This window comes from Chamaea fasciata, unplaced genomic scaffold (assembly GCF_029207755.1).
Source record: "Chamaea fasciata isolate MVZ Bird 193981 ecotype frontalis unplaced genomic scaffold, bChaFas1.0.hap1 SCAF_4, whole genome shotgun sequence".
Taxonomy (NCBI): domain Eukaryota; kingdom Metazoa; phylum Chordata; class Aves; order Passeriformes; family Sylviidae; genus Chamaea; species Chamaea fasciata.
Window position 1 is genome coordinate 25,362,614 of NW_027094089.1, and position 16,019 is coordinate 25,378,632.

A 16,019-nucleotide genomic window follows, 5' to 3' on the forward strand; every position below is an offset into this window, starting at 1 on the left:
ACCAGGAAAACCTGTTTGTGTGTGCAGTGTGGCTGCTGCCCTGCCCAGCCTGGCACATCATGCAGGGAATGGCCACAGCCCCATGCTCCCTCTTGATATCGGTGGCTAAGAACTGCTGTGATACAAAGGGTAGCATGTAGGAATGCATTTCCCACACCCATAGGGAAATAGGGAAGCTTTCCTATAGGGAAAAGTTTAGGACTCAACCCTTGCATATCTGATAAGGAAAAGAACCCAGAAACTTCAATTCCTTTCTGACAGTGATTGGCTCAGTGCCAAGAGAGAAGCATCTGTTGAACTTTTTCACTGTTCTTCAAATCCTGTACTTCTCCTTATTGGCAGCAAGCCAAATTGTCCCTCCTAAAACATTCAGAATTTAGGAAGGAGCCTAAAGAAAGTAAGGGGCTTTTTGGACTGTTTCTAGAAGGGTGTCAGAGGTTTTCTTGGACACCTGTGCACAGCTTTTCTTTTGTTTTCTGTAACATTTGTTATTTTGTTATTTTACATTTATTAGACCTTTTGCTTTACAAAACACCTCTGAAGAGCAGTCTCGCTAAGATTATTTTAAGCCAGTCTGCAAAGGGCTGGACCCTCAGAGATTGATATATTTACATGTGGTTTATAAGACTTTAGCCATGTGTTAACCTGTATCAATGATATTACTGAACTTTCCTCCCAGTTAATGTTAACACCTGCAATGTTTCACTGGGAGTGCTCAAAGGCTTTGAGCTGTTTTCTAAGTTTTTTGGTGTTTTGTTGGTTTTTGTTGGGGTTTTTTTGTTTGGTTTTTTTGTTGTTTGTTTTGTTGGGTTTTTTTTAGCATACCGCAGCAGTATGCTTAAAATTGCATGTGATTTCATGCATGTTGCTGATGTGGGATCAAAGTGTTCAAAACTATAATACATAAGTCTTTCTTTCAGTTCTCTTATTTGTCACTTCATCTGTGATTATCTTAATTGTCAGCCTTTCTGCTCTAGAGCATAGGTTTCAATTCAGCCCAAATCATTAGAAAACTAAGTATCATTACTTTCATAAGCAATACATGCAAAATTAGCTCCTGCAGATAGTCCAGAAAACCCTGCTGCTTCTTGGTTTTTGTTAGTAAACATTTAGTTGGAAAGCAATAAAAGAAACCAAAGCAAAAAAACTCCCAAAACTCAATAGACACGCTCCTTAGTCTAATCCCTACATTTTAAAAGAAAATTTGGTGAAATAGAGTTATAATATATACTCATACATATCATTGTTTTGTTAAGTGGGAGGGATTTCTTTTCTCCCTGAATCAGGCAGAAGAAAGGTTATTCACTGATTAGAAGACACTTCAAATAACCTTTATGTAACTAGGCAAAATGAGGCACAGGTATTTTGCATAATTGGCAGTTAACACCCAGCTCTCAGTGCAGCTTTCACTCTGCATATCAGATCTAGCATGGGTTTTGGTGTCAGACATAGCAAAAAATATAGAACAAGTATTAATTTTGGGAAAGGTTGGCCACTCTAAGCCTTGTGGGTTGGTTCAGAGCAGTGCTTGGTGTGATTCACAAAAGCCATGACATAAAAGTCCATGGTTTTGCTTTATAAAGTTTGGGTCTGAATCTCCCATAGTTGTAATATTTTTGTTAACAATTTCAAGGGAAAGTAGCCAAACACATCAGGAAGGTGATAGTGCTCAGCTTCTCTAAGCATCTGGGGAGTGATTCCTTTTGGTACAAGTCTGGGACAGGAAACATTGGAAGGGGCTGACAAAGCATAATGGTACTTCATGCAAAGTGTTTTTCTTTCGTAGATAATACTTACGTTTCCAGTTCTGATAACGATGAAGATGTGTTAGTTACAACAGAGCCAATTCCAGTAATTTTCCACCAAATTGCTACAGGTAATCCTATGTCCGGAGAGTTTTATCAAGTTCATAATTTTGGAGGAAAGATAAGATATTGTCTGTACTTTGAGGGAGATATGATGTTAAAGTGTTCAGCAGTACAGTTTGCTATTTTCTCTGGTCTTGTTGGTCTCTGATCTAGTAAATTGTTCTACATTTCAGAATAGAAGGAATTAAAATATTTCTTTTGGGGATCACCACAACTGTGTACAGAATGTATTTTTTTCTTTTAATGTCTTGCAGCCTGTGCTAGAGCAATTCTCCTTGAATACAGCTAGAGGTGCTTAATACTTTCCAGTTAGGAGTTTTCATATTCACTTGCTCAGAACTTCACTAAATCTTCACTACTGCAGATGAAACTACCACTGCCTCTGGTGAATTTTTTCAGGAAATGATTCAGCTGTTTCACCAAATTCAACTATAGAGAAATGATTTGTTTTTTCCCCAATGATTTTGGGGCCCTCTCATTGTAATTAATTTCCTTATTTTCAAGAAATACTTGATAAATGAAAGGGTATGCTTCTCAGACATACAGGCACATTTATACAGTATTTTATAAAGATCTGTGGACTCTCCATGTAGGCATTTTAGATTTTAGCAGAAAAATTCTCTGATTATTTCAGGCTGCAAAAGAAACTGCACAGAACACTCTTAATTCTGGCAGTTCTTCAGATAGCAACACTTGACTTTGTAATTTTTTATTATTACTATAATTCTTTAGGGCATGTTTTTGCATAACATAGAATGATTTTGAATTGGACTGGGGGACCAGTATGATCTTCAGTCTCTATCTCATTTATACAGATGTAAATCAAGAGTAATGTTACTGAAGTTATTGCAGTGACACACAAACAAAATCTTACTGTTATCATCAGATGTTTCTGATAAATTTTACTTGCAAATATTTCTTTACTTTGAAAAGAAATTAAGCCTGTAATTTACAATAGAGTAAAAACCTATCTTTTATATATAAGATTTTATTTTCCTGGGGGGTTGATTTTTCATTCTTTTATAAATTATATGGAATTAATGAATTACAATAAATTGTAAATCACAAATTGGGAAAAATAAATGTCTTAGATGGATCAGCTGAGTTAAATTCACACTTTAAAAAGTCTTCTGGGAAGTAGGGGCTTCCTAATTTTAGACTGTTGCATTGTAAACTCTTTGATGCATTTCATGTATGTAACCTTTTTTTCCTTATTTGCTCTACTGCTGTAACTGGGAATTCCAAGTCTGCCTATGCAAAACTATTTCACATGTTTTTCCACACATATGTTCCTTTTTTTCCTTTTTTTTTTTTTTTTTTTTTTTAAGAATTAAGAAAAACCAGTGATGTCAACTATTGTTTATCCATAAAGTCAAAATTACAGAGGGAGAATGGAGAGGTACGTATTTCTTGTATGCATATTTTAACAGAAATTATTTTAAGAAGCAAAAGAAAATAATAGAATATGAATGTTTATCATGGGCTTCCTATCGAAGCGTGCTTACTCAGTCTGTGCATATTTACATGTTTTAAAATGTAACCATATTTCTCTGGGTTTCATAAATGGATTAACCAGTGATTCACTTAGTTGGGATGGAGATTCTCCTCCTATCCTAGGAAATATGTTTGTGGTGTTTCATTTTGTGTTCAACAGTGTTATAGACCCTGTTGGCCCTAAATATACAGCTCTCCTGAAAAAGTAGATAGTGATTCCATCACCTTTTAACCTACTCTGGCACATAAGACCTCGTCTCAGTTACTTCCTACTCGCTGCTTCTTCATATAACCTGCAGCAATCCCACTGCAGACTCTAGACCTCTGCAGGAATCTTCTCACTGTAGGCAGGGTCTTGAGCATCAGAGTCTTCCAGGCACAGTGGTATTTGCCCCATGCCTCTGGCACAGGTCTCTTACCAGTCTTGCTGAGACTGGTTAAGAGAGAAGTGGCACTAAGGTGAAATCTACTCTTGGTGCTTGACAGTGTCATGGCCTCAAAGAAGATGCCACATAGCTCCTGCCTCAGGCAAGAGATTGAGCATTGTCAGGACTTAAGGTGTGTGGCTTAAAGTCTTCCTTTGGTAAGGGTGGGTGCTGAGTTTCTTCTCCTGGAAAGGGGAGGTAAGCATGCCTAGATGCTATGTGTATCGGTTTTTTAAGTATATGAAATGTCATTTAGTCTGAAAAACTGCACTGAAAATACTTTCCTTCTACAGCCTTGTCATTGTATTCAGTGCTCTGTGAACATAAGAAAAACAAGTGTGAGAAGAATATACCCATTTTCTTAAAAGCCTAAAATATAGTTAGGTTCTCTGGGGTTGAGTTTGAGCTTGTATTTTTTTTCCTAGTTGAATCAGGTACTTAAATGTGAAAATACTGAAAAAAAAGACCCCTTTATGAAAAGTCTCTTAACATGGATGATTTCTGTTGGCTAGACAGTTCAAGACTGGGTTAGGATATGACAGGTTTGTCACTATTCTAATGTGAGAGTTTTGTGTGGAATTTTTGCTTAGTTGATTTCTATTTTGAAACAGACTTCCCTCTGGAGTAATTTTACTGTAAAAAAAAGAAGACTAAAGTTACTTTATTTCTTTTCAATGAAGTAGAAGCAGTAATTATTTTTATGCCTTGCCAGAAATTGCCATGAGATTGGATAAATACACTTTTGCACTATATATATACCTACAGTGAATAGAGCAGGAATTTAGAGGCAGAGGTATAATGGGATTACAATGTATGACCATAGGAATTGGTGATAAGTGTACTGACATTTATGGCTGTGGAATTTAGGGGTAACTGCTAATTTTTGGTTCATATTTCTGATTTCTATTCCATTATGACATGTCTGACAAATAAGAAAAAAGGGGTTAATCCATTATATTCAGGTTGAAGTGAAGAATGATGATTTTACCAGGTGTTCTTTAGGGGCTACTAGTCAGCATAGGGCATAGAAATAACACATGCATTGTGGGACACAAGAATTACTCTCTCAAGCAATTATATAAGTAAAGGTTCCAGTAGTGGGAAACAGAATATAACATTTCAACTCACGCTGAGTTGTAGTCAGTACCAGGATCAGTTCAGTTTACTTGATGATATTATTCACAAAGCAGCCTGTTTGGAGCAGGTTTTACTTAGGTAAGCATAAGACTTTCTAATCCTTACTTTTCACTGTCTCAGAGCAGTGGTACTCAGAAAATTAAGTTTGAAACTTTCCTGGCACCAGGATGGAACTTTTGTTAAAAATAATAATTAAGCAGCAGAGTGTCAGTTTTTCACAGAAGGAAACATTAGATATTCCATGTGTGGACTTGGATTGTTTCCTGGAACTATTAGGGTTTAATTACGAGAATAAAGTAAAATAAAATTGTTATAGGTTGCTGACGCACCAAAAGATCTATCACCAAAAGATCATGTCCAGAACCAATCTTGATGGGAAAGTTATGCTTTGATTAGCAAAAGCACAGAGTGAAGTAGCCCCACAAAGTCTGCTGAATTATCCAGTTCTTTAAAATACCATGCTGTGTTTGTAACCCCACAAGTATTATTTTGCCAACATATATTCAAGGTGTTTTTATGTACCCTGTATTAGGTGCTTTTTTCATGTGGTATTTCATCATTCTTAAAATGAGTCCTCTGGTAAAATTATACTAAAATATCTCTTAAGAAAGGATGGTATGAGCTTATTTGTAAAAGCATCATTCCTGTAGTTACATTTAGAGCTACACATGCAAGGTCAACGTATTACTTTTATAATTGTTAACTTTTCTTTTCCATTAAGGAATCACGGCACAGCAGCACAGTTGAAGAAGACTCTGAAGGAGATAATGACTCTGAGGAATTTTATTATGGAGGACAGGTAATGCAGAAAATTTTTTGCACAAGTTCCAAGAAAATAATATTTGAAAGTTCTTATGTTCTTTCCATTGCAAATTTATAATAATATTTAATTTCTTATGTTTTTTTCAGTGTTGAGTAGAGTGGCATGTGTGTGTATATATACATAGCATTTTATGGTACAAATATTGAATGTGTTTGTTCAAATTATAACATATTCAAAATAAGATTACTTTGCTTACTTTTCCAAAGCTATAAATATGGAAAAAGCTAATACCCTTCAAAAAGCTTGGAAATAGAAGCTAAGTTGCTTACTTCCAGGAAACAGATTACTGACTCTGTAAAGCATACCCCATTATTAATACAAATGGGAAGTCAGACGGGATCCAAATCTGTTTCCTTCTGGAGAATTGCCATTTTTTAAAGTAAAGAACACTGCATTTTTATAGTGAAAATCGTTATTACAAAACAATCTTGGTCTAGGCAATAGTCCATTCTTTTTCTGAGCTCTAGAGTAAAATTCACCTTGAAAAATGCTGCATATTTTAGATGATTGTACTGCTCTGTGTCTTTTCTTCTTGTTCTCTAAGCAGAATTAATTCTTACATTCTCTTGTGTATTGGGAAACAAAATCTTTTCATGCCTTTTTCTTTTGCAATGTACTTCATGCTGCTGGTCTATTTATTCAGATTTCTCTTATTTTTTAGCCTCAGTGTTGCCCCAAGGAATCATCCCTCACTTAGGTTATTAGAACTGTTTGTTTCAATGAACATTTTAGCGAATTGCTGTTTATGAAGTTTGTCCCTTGCCTCAGCCCTGAGGCTGGAGCCATCCGTGCCCTGGGTGCAGAGCCAAGGCTGCAGGAGCAGGCAAGCAGTGCCAGCAGGGTGGGTCCATGCAGGGAGCGTGGGATGCTGAGGGACAGGACATTGCTGAGCCTCTCCTCTTGCAGAGCCAACAGGGTGGTGGGGTTAGCATACAGAATTCATGTTGAGGTACTTTACAATAAGAAAGAACAAAACCCAAACCAACAAAAATCCACAAACAAACAAACAAACCACCCCATGCCCCTGAAAAGCTGTTAAAAGTTATATTGAAACTGGAACTGAAATAGTGTATTTTCATTGTCTGAAATAGGTAACATGGGGAATTGACTCATGTTTGCTTTAGAAATAACTGCAGGCATTGCCTCCCTTCAGCTGCCGACTCCTACAGCCCCATGCTGGGGAGAGCTGGGGAGGACCATACACATAATTCAATGCAAAGAGCAGTGTTTTATTTTAATCTGCCTGAGAGGAAAAAGCTTCTGATCTTGTCCTGTGGTGATGAGTCGCGTGTACTCACTTCATTTTTCAACTCTGAAGAAAGGGCAGTAACCTCAAGGTGAAGGAAAAGGCAGAAAACAGCTGGGAGTGTTTATTTCTTGAACCAGGGCAGATACATTTGGTAGAGGATGCCTGGCAGTGCCCAAATGAATTAATAAATATTAACACTGCATGTGAGATGCAAACATAGATTTTGTACATCATTTTGCAAGGCGTAAAAGAGCTGTGTGATAGACAAGACTGGTTAGAATTTAAGTGCCTTATATTAAAGTGGAAATTAGATTATATTTCATTTTCTTCTCTATGAGGTAATACATTTAAATGAAGGAATAGTAACTGGCAAACAAGATCAAGTCTGGAATAAAAATAAAATATTGTCTTGAATATAGAATATCCATAAACAAAATACGGTGAACAGGAAGAGAAAAGGAGACATCACAGAAAGTGTATTTAAAAAGAGGGAAAAATTTTAAAATTTCATGGTCAAAAAGACAAAAGTCTAATGAAGACATCCAGAGTTAAAAAATAATACTGAGGACTCACAAAATAAATAGGAAATCAGGTAATGGTCAAACTCCCTTGAAAGACAAAAAAGAATAATCCTTTATCAAGCAGAGTGTTTGTAGGAGTTGTCAGGAGAGCACCAAGTGTATTGGGGACACAAAAGGTTTGACCATATATGTGGGGAACAAGCAAGGTGGGCTCCTTCATTTGAGACAAGTGTCTGCTCTGGCCACAGAGAGAGGGGACAGAAAAACTGACTTTAACAAATAGAGGGAAGAGATGCCAGTGTAATTGTGTGCAATAGAGTTGGGAAGGATGGAGGTCAAGGATAATTCTTAGTATTTTTAAGTGGCTACAGCTGGAAAGACAAGAGAGCTGCTGCTGATGAAACAAAGCCCATGGAAGATAAGAAATGGCATTTGATGGGCAGCGTAAAGAAGATGCAACCTTTTGCTTGTAAATTAAATGTTTGTATTCACTCCCTAGGCACCTGCTTGTAATCCTCCGTAAGGATTAAATGGATAAATATTTTAAAGTAGCTAAGTGGTTCAATAGTCTAAGACTTATCGATTTTCAGTGGGATTTAGGTTTGTAAATCGCTTCATCTCCTTTTAAAAAGCAACCTTTTGTCAATCTGAATAAAGGTCTCAGATTAGGACTTTCTAAACATAGACCTTTCAGTCATAACAAAGTTATCAGATTTTTTAGCTTTTATATTCACTTTTTCTGCATCTTGCTTTGAATCTCTATCTTCTACATTTGCAAATAAGAACGGGAGATGAAAACAGAAATGCTACTGCCTTTGGCTCTCTCTCTGCATGTCTCTTGTGCTTCAGCTACAAGACATACTTGAAAATGCAGAAATACAAAACTCTGACAGCCTCCTCTGAGTACATCAATATGTCTGTGGCACTAATTCAGGGGTGGGAAGTACAATACTGTGGTCTTAAAATTTGCCAGAGCACTGCTTTAGTTCCTTTTTGAGTTTGTAGCCTCTTACCGTGAGAAAATATATAAGAAAAAACATTATGTTGGGCAGCGTAGTGTTCTGCATAATGTTCCTTTTGTATTTTACTATTATTGAAACATAAGACTAATTTAAAAATCTGGTTTAGGACCAACAAAGGTGGCAAGTGCACCACAGCTGCAATTTGTGAAATGATTGCTGTGCTTTCTTTGGAAGCTGGACACAATTATTTACGCATCTTTAAAGAATTCTTCTATGAGTAATGAGCATGTAAAAAGGATTGGTTTCCCCCTACCTAAAGTGAAAAAAATTGCAATAACGATTTTCTTCCTGTGCTCTTCTACTTGGAAAATTGTTTTGACATGCCTGCCCAAACAAAGAAATGATACTTTTTTAATAACCTTCTGGCTGTGAATATCACTGATATCTCTGAAAAATACATGTCCATGCCATGCTGATGAATTCTGTGCCTTATATTTAAAGAATTCTGGGTCTAAGTCTAATCAAATTACCCTCTGCTGATTTTCAAATATAAAAAAAGTGATAATCTGATTATTATTTTAATACTATTGAAATTAAATTAAAAAGCACATCTCCTAAGTATCAGAGCTGAAAGCATCATAGCACTGGTTTCCTACGTATTTGGGTGTACAAATGGAGGAAGCAGTACTGCAGTTGGATGTGGCTCTGCAATAACCGTAATTCTCTGCAGGATTCCTGCATAAGGTCATATAGTTGTGTGGGTCTAAAGGGATAAATTACATTCTGCTGCTTTGCTCTCTTGTCAAAGCTACAGACAAGATCCTACACTCATTTCTAAGTCTGTTCAAATCTAGGAAGTTTGTTGACTTCTGTGGAATTACTGTCATTCTAATTGTTGTAAAAACATGGATTTAGGTTCACATAATCAGGATCATTTTGCATGAGAAGAAGGTAATAATAGACAGATGGTGAATAGATTTTTATCTATGCCTCTTTATGCCCAAAGAGGTATTTTGGACCTTATAGAAGATAGGAGGATATTAATTATTTTGACTTCATACAGTCCAATCAAACCAGCTCACAGGTTTTGCTTTTTAGTGTAAGCACAAACATAACTTTTTCCATTTTTCTTGTAGATTTTGAAAAATACAAGGGGGTTGGTGTCTAGATGTTTACTTTTTTACGCCTTCTCTGGTGTAATACTTAACAAGGGAAAGTGTTCTTTTAAATTTTTTTTTTTCATCTCATATTATTGCACTGGTGGGCAGAATGCAGCCAGTGAGTAGGCTGAAAATTCAATTTAGATGCTGGGGTGCTGGGTATAGAGAATAGTTTCATGCTTCTCTTGTACCCAAGCCATTCTGAGTCTAGATATATGAGAGTGTGACAACAAACAAGAGTGAGCAAACCATTGTGCTGTAGTGATTGGACTAGGATGACAGGACTGGGAACATCTGGTTCTTACCCTACTTAAGATTTTTAAAATACACAAGTGTCCCAGAAAAAAACCTGGGACCAAATAGGACACATGGATGAGTCCTTTGCAGCTTCTCTTCCCACAAACAGGAAGAGAACCCTCAAAACACTTCATGCAGAGGTGCCTGCTTTGAAAATCCTACTACTTTAGCAGATGAGGTGGCCTGAGGGCTTCAACTTGTCCCTTCTGAGTGTGACATTAAGGATACTTAATGCAATGTATTTTACTGAGAGAACTTTGAAGAGTCTAAATCAGGTGCCAGAAATGAAGTACAGAACTCTCAAGATACTTTTCTTTCCCTAACAGGTTAGCTATGATGGAGAACTTCACAAGCACCCGCAGCTGGAGGCTGATTTAACAGCAGTGAGAGAGATCTATGGACCTAATGCAGTATCTCTCAGGTATGACATTGGCCTTTCTGTATTGTGGAACCTTTAATGTTTTGGACTTTGAATTCTATATGGACCTTCCCTAGCTGCCAAAGCACAAGTCTTTTCTGGTAATTCCTACATGTTGTGTGATAAAAGGAGGGAGCACTGCAAACCAGCATCAGTGCTGGGTTTTGGAGGGTTCTTTTGTGGTTCAATATGGTTACAAGTAGCTGTGCTGTGAACAGCCCTGTTCTAAAACATGATTGTCTTTTGCAGTTCTATTCAGGCAGTTGTGTTTTGTTGTAAATTACTATACAACATTTCTTTAAACCCATGTTAAACTCTTCTTCTGTCATATTCTGTATTTTGCCCTGGAGGTGAACAAGTGGAATGATAAGAGATTTAATAAATACTCTCCCTAGGGAACAACTGAGGAAATTGGGTTTGTCTAGTTTAGGACAAAAAGAGAGGAAGAAGACGCAATACAGTTTTTCTTCTTTAATAAAGCTGTTTGTAGGTAGAATTATCAAATACTCTGTTCTGTCATCATGAGAAAGACAGTAAGAGGCTAGGGTTTGATCAGAGATTAAGGAAGTTTTCAAATTGTGGGAATCTAAAGTATCCTACACAGGGAAGTAGTGGAATCTTGGTCAGATGTGAATTGCTAAGAGTAATTACGCACATATTCTGTTGGGCATATATGAATGTGCGTGATTCTGCCATAGTGCATATCAGTGCAGTATATAAATTTTAATATCCCTCAGGTATTTTATAACTTCATTTTCCATCAATATAATCTTAATAATTCCATAAAAATAACAGGTAGGGAAGATGTAACAGACTTGTCAGATGTAATACAAGGAAAATATCAAAGTTGCCATACAAACCAAATCAGAAGAAGAGAGAGCATACCTACAGCTATGGTGTACTATGCCTTTTCAAATTAAATGGAAATTTATAACACTTCAAGAATCTGGGGAATTGAAATCTGAATAGCTGTGTATAGGTTTAGGAAATGGATAAATGTTTATTTGCTAAACTGGTAACTATGAAATTGCTTCAAGCACCTAAAATGGAAGCATTATATGTAACCTTTCGAAAATCGAAATGCATGTAGTTTATTGAATCAGCTGTTTCACTGGAAACACTGTGATCCCCTTGACCTCACTGCAGTGGAAACTGGCATCTGTGGCTGCTTTTGGCATGCATAAAACTTCAATGCTTTATCCACTCTATTGCACTCTATTTTCTATTTATATTGGAAATACATGACACAGTTTTAAGCATTCATTTTCATCCTTGTGCAGCTCCACTTCTTGTAGAAGAGAAGAGAGAGTTTGGTCTGACACGGGTATCCACTGAGAGGCATATTTCCTAGACAGTTGACCCTCCTTTCAGTAATCTCTTGCTGTCAAGAGTCAGTTTTACATGTAAAAGTGAAGTTTCTGTAACTGTATGCTTTTCACCACTGCCTTTAGAAATCTGGCCACAAAAGCCTGAGAAAGTGATCCATCCAGCTGATCCAAATTCTCCCCTATCTCTTTACATTCCTGATTCATTTATAGGCAGAGGACCTCTGAAAGCTTCAAAATCAAGATATGTTGATGAAGCCATTGTAGACAGCAGATCATAAGATGCAGGTGTTGGAATAAAACATGATTTACTCCTCATGTCAGCTTGGGAAATTAAAACTAGAGTTAGCATTACATGTCCAAAATACATCTTCTAGGATAGTAGAATAGTGGGATGGGGGCAAAAAGATTTCAGTGATTATGGAAATGTCACAGTTAAAACTAATTTTTATTACAGGGCAGTCTTTATTTTTTGACAAGCAAATGCTTGAATGTATGAAGCAATCCTCCAGGTATAACATGCCATTCTCCAGGCTATGTTGTATTTGTCTTCCGTGGTTTATCTGAAGCCCATTCTTAGGTTACTGGCTGTTAACCAGAAATACTTTTGAAAATTAACAAGGGTTTTCTTGTGTCATAAATGGGAGCAACATGTGACAATTACTTTTTCTTTGTTCACGTGAGACAGAAATACACAGCAGCAATGGAGAGATTTTGGGGGAATTAGTAGAAAAGATTTAGCCTGCTTAAGCAAGATCCTCTGAAAAAAGCTTTTAAGTACAGCAGACAGTCACCCACTGGGAATATTGATCCAATCTATGTAAATGTGTATTTTATAACTATTCTGATTTTGCAGATAAGATAATCCTTTATAAAATCTTCCATGTTCTAAGTACTTCTGGATTGAGGAGTTTCTTAAAGAGCTCTAATGTAATGTAATTATTTGCTTTCAGGGAATATGGAGCCATTGATGATGTAGATATTGATCTACATATTGATGTTAGCTTTCTTGATGTAAGTAATCTAATTGTTGAATTACATAATGAACATTAATACCCATTTAATTTCTCTACACATCAGACTTTCTAGAGAGCCACTGATACTTTCCTTTTTTGGAGACTTGATCTTCACAAGTGGGTGTCACATTATTGATTGATACACGGTAGAAAGGTTTTCTTTCCTTTTGTGGCCACACTGTCAAAGTGCTGTGTTAGGCTTTTATTTGCCGCATGTGTATTTCCTTCCAAACATTTTTTGTGAGTGCTAAATGTTTAAATAAATATATGTGAAACACTGTTATTTTTATGTTAGCCTGGATATGAGTCAGGTGAAAGTACTTCTCACAGTCCTGAAGGGAATTTTGTCAGGAGTGCTCCTGTACACTGATTTGAGAAAAGCTTGACTGGCAAAGGGACAGTGGTGCTGTTTGTTGACTGGCAGCATGGCTTCTCTAGCTGTTGTGCTGTCATTCAGCTTCACACTACCTAACCTCATCTGTACAGCAACTTCCTGGCCTCTATATAAAGAAGAAAAATGAGAATTTTTAAGGTCATGATTAGCTTCTGCATAGATATGTTGCCTTTTCAGGTCCACACAGCACATAAGAGAGTTATTGACCTTTATTAAAATTTTAAGAAAATCTGATCATAGCTTGAATTATTTAGACCAGTTTTAAGGAGCAGAAGTTTCCTTAGCCCTTAGTTATGGGGCTAATTTCTATTTTGTCTTTTTTTGTTCCTTTGCTTCTCAGCTTTGAAGCAGTACCTGTTGGTAGATAGGAATGTGTCTGCCTCTACTGTATGTGCAGAGTTGTGTATAAATCTCTGCTTGGTTTAAATGAGCTCAGTCAAGAACTGGAGGCAGTCTGACACTGTTCTTCAGCAGGCATTGATGTGCCATAATTTGTCCTGAATCTAAAGTGTAATGTTGGAGTAGATGCTAAACAACTGGGTAAATGGATGGATGGTGTCTTTAGCAGCCCTAAGGTAGACTAACAAAAAGCGGTAGTTCCTCATGATGGCTAATGATGCCTCCTGTTTTCTTTTTGTCTTAAACTAGGAGGAAATTGCTGTGGCTTGGGATGTGATTCGCACAGAGCCTATAATAGTGCGGCTGCACTGTTCACTTACACAGTACCTAAATGGTCCAGGTTGGTCAACTGTGTCTTCTTTTTGTGCCTCATGTGATGTCCATGTGAGCCATGGGGTAGACACTTACTCACTACCAAATCTTTGACCCTGCATGTGCTCAGTTCTACTGCTGAGAGGAGCCCTATTGATTTGAAATTAGGCTTACATGTATTTGCATGGCTAGGCCCTTCCTACTGACACAGGCATCTAATTTAAACTTTCATGGGTTGATTATGGGAACTTGTTTTCCTGATATCCTTTGAGATGCAACTACTTTCCCTAGGAAACAGGGTTAAGGAGTAAAGATTTTCCTCATTTTTGAAATCAAACATAATCTGCACAGATGAGATATGATTGATAATGAAGACATACCCAGGCCTGTGCAGCACATTAACATGCCTTTGTTCATTCAACTTTAAAGAGCCAGGCCATGGTAATTGCCCTTTCAGCTTATGGTATCTATATGAGTATGTGAATTCTGGAAATCTTAAGATTTGAAAGAATTTTTAAGTGAGTAAAGTTTCCTCATGAGAGAAAAACAGTCAAACTCATGAAGAATCAACTGATTTTGAAGATTTGGAAGCATTCATATGTGAGAGTCAACTTTAGATATATTTTTACAGTGCAAGTCAGAGTCAGTTTGGAAAATAACTTGCTTAGCCTTGGAGACTTGCAGTACAGGCTATCATTTCAGGCTTTTATCTGTGGGAGAATTCTGCCTCTGGAAAATGAATAGGTATTTCCAGTCCTGTTTAGCAAAATCTGTCCCAATGAGCTATTTCTGTAGGATATGTTGTCTGACGATTCTAACTATAAGCTAAATTCTGTTCATTCAAATAAGCATTTCATTATACCAATCCTTTTTTCCCCTTGACTTTGGTCTTTTCATCTGTGCTTAATTACTTCAATCGTTTTTGTTAATATACAATTCTTAAAATACGCATTTGCAATAGCAGGAAGCAGCATTAGTATTCAGAACATTTCTATCAAAATGTAATTTAAAAAATGAAGAAATGCAGCACATAAGAGAAGGTGAAGTGTGTAGAGCAGCAAGCAGTGAGAAATGAGAAGTGGCAAGAATATATATTCTGCATCACTGACAAGGTTAAGGTGGGAAACCGTTCTCAGTGCAGCAGCTGACTGTTTGTGGGAGTGTCTGAGCTCTGAGAGAGGCAGGAGCAGGGCCACTGGCAAGAGCTTTACTGACCTTGGTTTCATGAGCTCAGCTGCTGTTGCAGCCATGTCTCTTCCCTTACTAGCAAAGCACAGTGAGATCCACCATCTTTTGTGTTAATTCTGTGAATTCCTCTTCTGTTTTCTTGAGAACACTGGGCCAGAATTTTATGCTGTATCTTTCTCTCCTGTACTACATTCTGTTGCTTGAGAAACAGGAACACATTCCAAAGCACAGTGGGGGATATGAGCACCATCCTGTAGTTGTGTAATATACTGATTTTAGATAGTTCTTCTAGTTAATGACTTGTCTCAGTAGTGTCTGTGTGGGCAGTTTGTCCTTCGTGCCTTAGAAACCTGTCTTAGAGAGGATGAATCAGCCAGTGGAGGTATTGGCTTGTCTCCTCTGAATGTAGAGCCTAGACAAAAATTTTGGTCTAGATGTCAGATTTTAAGATTGCTAGCTGTAGGTATGATGATACTTAAAATACTTCCCATCCCACCAGCCCCCTGCAGTGTGTCTGAAATCTGACAATCCAAAGATATTGTTATACTTAATGAAATCATTCATCCCTTTTGAAAAAAGTCATCAGTTTGTGTTTAAAAGATGAGTTTATGTTTGGTGTTATTTGGAAAATAACATTAAAGAAGAGTAACTACTGACCTTTGAACTAAGTTAAATTGCATGGTCAAGTTAGGTATTTTTTTATTTTCTTATCAAATTTAATCTATTAAAGCAAAATTAAAGTAGAAACTTTGATATTTTGAATAAAATCTGTCTTTCTGAGTGGTCAGAAAAACATCAAAATACTGATTTACCATTTCTAATAAAATCTAAAGAAACCCCAGATTTTTTGTTTTAATTTCTTTTTTATTTTACTTTATTTTACTTTAGTCATTATCACCTTATGCAATATAAAGTAGGCAGTCTGTTCGTGCTTGTAATATGCTTTGGCTGCTGTCCTGCCTTGAGGACCTGGGGCTCTCTCAACAAGTACTAGGTTCCATCTGCCACTTCTATCTAGCAAATGTTATTGA

General features: G+C 36.9%; 1 protein-coding gene across 1 annotated transcript in view; it reads left to right on the forward strand.

Annotated features, from left to right (window-relative positions):
* Window positions 1-16,019, forward strand: part of PARP8 (poly(ADP-ribose) polymerase family member 8) — a 119,549-nt gene that overhangs the window by 61,685 nt on the left and 41,845 nt on the right. Inside the window, exons 4-9 of the mRNA XM_066181131.1 lie at window positions 1,787-1,876; window positions 3,197-3,267; window positions 5,646-5,723; window positions 10,263-10,357; window positions 12,633-12,693; window positions 13,738-13,828. Coding sequence (XP_066037228.1) covers window positions 1,787-1,876; window positions 3,197-3,267; window positions 5,646-5,723; window positions 10,263-10,357; window positions 12,633-12,693; window positions 13,738-13,828 — 486 coding nt within the window. The remainder of the gene's footprint in view (window positions 1-1,786; window positions 1,877-3,196; window positions 3,268-5,645; window positions 5,724-10,262; window positions 10,358-12,632; window positions 12,694-13,737; window positions 13,829-16,019) is intronic.